Source organism: Diadema setosum, chromosome 17 (assembly GCF_964275005.1).
Source record: "Diadema setosum chromosome 17, eeDiaSeto1, whole genome shotgun sequence".
Classification (NCBI taxonomy): domain Eukaryota; kingdom Metazoa; phylum Echinodermata; class Echinoidea; order Diadematoida; family Diadematidae; genus Diadema; species Diadema setosum.
In genome coordinates this window covers 21484527-21488853 of record NC_092701.1, presented here as the reverse complement: position 1 = coordinate 21488853, position 4327 = coordinate 21484527, and the positions used below count along the sequence as shown (strand labels likewise).

The window sequence follows — 4327 nt, the reverse complement described above, 5'->3', positions numbered from 1 at the left end:
AGAGGTATAGAGGTATTGTGTCAGAATGATATCAGAGGGCAAGTGATAGCATTAAGAGCAGTACCAATAAAATCTTGTAGCCAATGGTAGGTTTGTCTAAATGCAACACTTACACTTACATATTGTTTTTTTTTTTTCGATTTTTGTCATATATATATATATATATATATATAATTTTTTTTTTTTTTTGGGGGGGGGGGTGTAATTTATACCTGCGTCGTGTTTACCTCTGACCGAGTCACAGAAATATCATGAAAATGATGTATTCAAGCCTCATACTTTATCTTTTCATATACCCTTGCATCTTGAGTAATCAGTTGCTCCTTTTGGTGACTTCCTGGTTGAAGGAAACGTTGATCCACTCAATATTTCCCAAGACTTTTTGAGCCCTGCGCTCACTCATTACTGATACCATAGGCATTTAAGCTCACCCCGCATTTGTTGGGGCACTTGACCTTTATTTGAACTCAGTTATAGGCAATTATACCATCACAACCCTATCCTGAACTAATATTATCAAAAACTGAGCAAATTATTCTCATGACAAGACCCATTGCAAGGTGCAGCACGTATGATGTCCATGATAAAATTCTTTTCTTGCACCCCGCAGATTTCGTGCCAGCAACCATGCGGCAGGGTACCTGAGTTCAACGGTGTTGGTATGCCCGCACGAGAACTTTCAAACGTGAACATCAAATACTTCCAACGAGTGCTTCAAATATAGAGCTTCAAGGGTTAATTGCCATGAAAAACTTCTAATGCCAGCATCAAAATAAGTGCTGCAAACGAGAGCTTCAAACGAAAACTTAAAGGAGAACATCAATCGAGGCGGAATATGTATACCGCCTCTTCGTCTCTGATGTCACTCATTCGAGCGCTTTGCTAATTGGTTTCGTTGCAGTAAACGTTATCGGCCAAAACAGCAAACGGGGCCACCACTTCTCGTGCCAGGGTGTTGCTGCATGCCGAACAACTTGCCCTGTACCATTCGCGTGTGCGTCATCCCAGCTGGCATGAGGAAGAAAAAGTAAGCTTTAGAGGGCGTGTTTCTGAAAATGAATCAGCTTGGCGCTGGGCTCCATGCATTATTGTCACTGATCGTCATATACAAGAAAGACAAAAACAAAGACTGTTTGGGAATTTATTAGGCCAGTTATAATTGATTCACTGAAACAATTAGTCCATTATCATGGGTGTGAACTATTTTTGAAGACGCAAAATGTGCAACAGATGAAAGTAATTGATCAGTGTAATAGTCAACGAATAGCTTCTCTTCCCTCCTATGACTTATTGCAGACTACACAGCGGATGCCAACTTTTTTACATGATTGAATGCGTCGCAAATTTGTACCAATTACAGGAACAGAGGAGCGCACGACGAAAACAATGATTATTATTGCGAGGACAATGATTATTTTTAGGAACAGAGATTTGTACTTATAGTGAGCCGCCGCAATGAGCATCGGCCTAATTTTGTGTAGTGTGTCGTCGATAAGTGTATTTACCGATTGCAGCACCTATAGGTTGAAGGTGTAAATCACTGAAAGTGCGAAAAACAGTTTGGGGTTTTTTTTTTTCATTCGAGAAGTCGAGGTTACGATTGGGCAACTCAGGTGCATCTTTGAGTCAAAGCTCGGGGTCAATTTTTGCGACAGGTTTGAAGATGTTGAATCATTTGAATACGTCCCGCCTTTTCAGGCTGTTTGTGGTGGTCGCCAGTGTTTCCTTCGCGTTTTTCTTCGTGTATCAGACAGCGACACTCAGCTCGGCGCGGCGCCAGAGATCTCCGACCATCACAATGCCCGATCACCAGCCCCTGGCCGGCCGCTCCCGGACCCGTGGTCGCCCGGCCCATCAGTCTCTCCTCCGCACGTTGGGTGCAAGTGGAACAGGGTTAGCTGTCAAAGATCGACGCCGAGCCGAGGGAACTCTGTTTCCAATCTCTGGAGCGATTGCCAACTCTACCACAACGTCACACATCAGCGTTTCGTCTAGTCGAGATGGAGAGGTAGATGTCCCCCAATCTGCGGGGACTGAAAATGGTACACTCCAAAAGAAAACAGAGCAAAATATTCATCAATTTGACAAGAAGACAAGTGATTTGGCCTCAAGAAGGTCCAAGGCGTTAGATGAATTAAAAGCGATACTTCAGCATCGAAAATATCAAAATGTGGATGAAGAGCGATCTAATGAGAGTGGATCGAAGAAGCCCGTGTTCGTAGTAATTCTCGCCAGGATGCGCACCGGTTCCACCATGCTCGGGGAAATATTCAACCAGAACCCGAACATGTTCTACATGTACGAGCCTCTCATCTCGCTAGACTCCATGATGCGGCTGGGCGAGCTGAGTTTCGCGGACCACGGAGTGGTGTCATCCAACCTCCTCCTGGAGTACAGCCGATGCATTTTCCCACACGGGTTGACGGAGAATTGGCTGCGATGGCAGGCCGGAAACACCCGCAGCACGAAGCTCAGACCCTTGTGCGCGTCCGCGCGGAACTGCAAGAACATCGTTCCCGCGCACCTCGAGCGCGCATGCAAGAGCGTGCATGGGAACGTGTGCATGAAGACGATTCGCGCTGATCTGGACTATTTCAGACCTCTAGTCGAAGCCGGCATCAACGTCAAAATCATTCACCTCGTCAGAGATCCCCGTGGCACCACCAACTCGAGGAGGCTGTACTACATGTTCAATCATCCCAAAGGTATTGCAAGACGTCCGGGTCAGCCAAAAAGACGACTAAGAGGTATACTTTTCATTTTTTGTTTTGTTTTGTTTTTATCCTACTGCTTTTTTCCTAATAATATTCCATGAGAACTTTAGAGGTTTACAAGTTCATGAAAGTGTTCACCAGAAGCAACGGGAAAGCTATACCCTTGCCAATGCTTCGGCCGTTTACATGAACGTAACGTACTCGGGAAATATCAATTTTCTTGTGGTCATCTCTTGTTTGTTTTCTTTCCTCTCACTGTCTTAACTGCAGATTGTGTCACGATATTTTTCTTTGCATTACTACATTTTAAACTCTGTTTTTGCTTCAAAATGTCTCATTGTTAAAGTATTCTAACGTGAATATGTGCCTTTATTTTGACGTTAACGACGCATTATCTGTGTTATGTTTTTTTTTTTTTTCCCGTGGCGATAGCACTCTTGGACTGTTAAGTATTCTATTTATAAGTCTGGCGGAAGTTCAGACGTCTCTGTGACCACAAATGCCATTTTTCGCAATTTTTGACTGAAGAAGTTGATCGATGATGTAAATTACATTTTGTGATGGATCGATCAAGGTTTTGCGTGTACATCGGTTTACATTGAGTGAAAGGACACATTGACGTTTTTGTGTCTGCTTTCTTGTTTCCTTCTCTTCCAATAGGAAAATTGGATGCGCTGGGTTTGCTGGGCAATCATCCAGATTACGTGGTCCACACCATCCCGCGGCTGTGCCAGTGGACGCGAGACTCCGTTGAAGAGGCGCAGGAGAAACCTGCCTGGTTACGTAATCGCTATAAACTGGTGCGTTACGAGGACTTCGCGCTAGAACCGCTGCGCGTAGCGCGGGACATCTATGACTTCGTGGGCCTCGAATACCCGCGCGCTGTCATGCAGTGGATCGTCGCGAACACGCGCAGTGACGACGCGCGCAGCGTGAAGCTGTTCAGCACGCACAAAAACTCGACGGAAACGGCGATGCGCTGGCGACACGCGATGAAGTTTACGCAAGTTCGTCAGGTTGAGGAGCTGTGCGAGGAAGCCATGAGGTTGCTAGGATACAAGGTAGCACCGAGCGAAGAGCATCTGGCCAATGAGAGTGTTTCGCTGATTGACCCGCTGCCCCTCGCCGATTTTGTGTGATGTAAAAGGGCTGTATCAGCCGTGGAACGAATAATGTTGATGAGAGAGTGACTGTGAATGGTGTTCATACAAATATCTCAGGGATTGTTCTTAGAATACCAATACACTGAATAATCGACCTTTATTGACACCGATTTCAGTAACTAAGTAACTGAACTGTTGAAGTATTACCTTTATTGTAGGTGTTCGGATATTGCTCCCTATATACTCGAAAGTGATTTACCACCTGAACGTATGAAATTTAAATAGGTCTATTGATAATCAAGAAATGGGTTGAAAGTTATCGACAATATCGCAACATCTTAGTGCAAATAATGAGAATATGTGTAAATCATTACTATTATTCTAACGATTGTGATGTAAGTAAGCATTTAAAGGGAGAAATGCAGATCAACGACATTTATAGAAAATGATTATGAAGTATATTACGATTACACTGTGGACGGTGGAAAATCAGCTTTCACTGTTTCAGAA

The 4327-nt window shown here is 44.3% G+C and overlaps 1 protein-coding gene across 1 annotated transcript; it reads left to right on the top strand.

The window, feature by feature from the left end:
• Positions 1-1648: 1648 nt before the first annotated feature.
• On the top strand, positions 1649-3999 carry LOC140240955 (carbohydrate sulfotransferase 1-like). The gene is made up of 2 exons (XM_072320726.1): positions 1649-2747; positions 3375-3999. The coding sequence occupies exons 1-2, from the start codon at positions 1664-1666 to the stop codon at positions 3851-3853; spliced, it is 1563 nt and encodes a 520-aa protein (XP_072176827.1). The 5' UTR covers positions 1649-1663; the 3' UTR covers positions 3854-3999.
• The last annotated feature ends 328 nt before the right edge of the window (positions 4000-4327 follow it).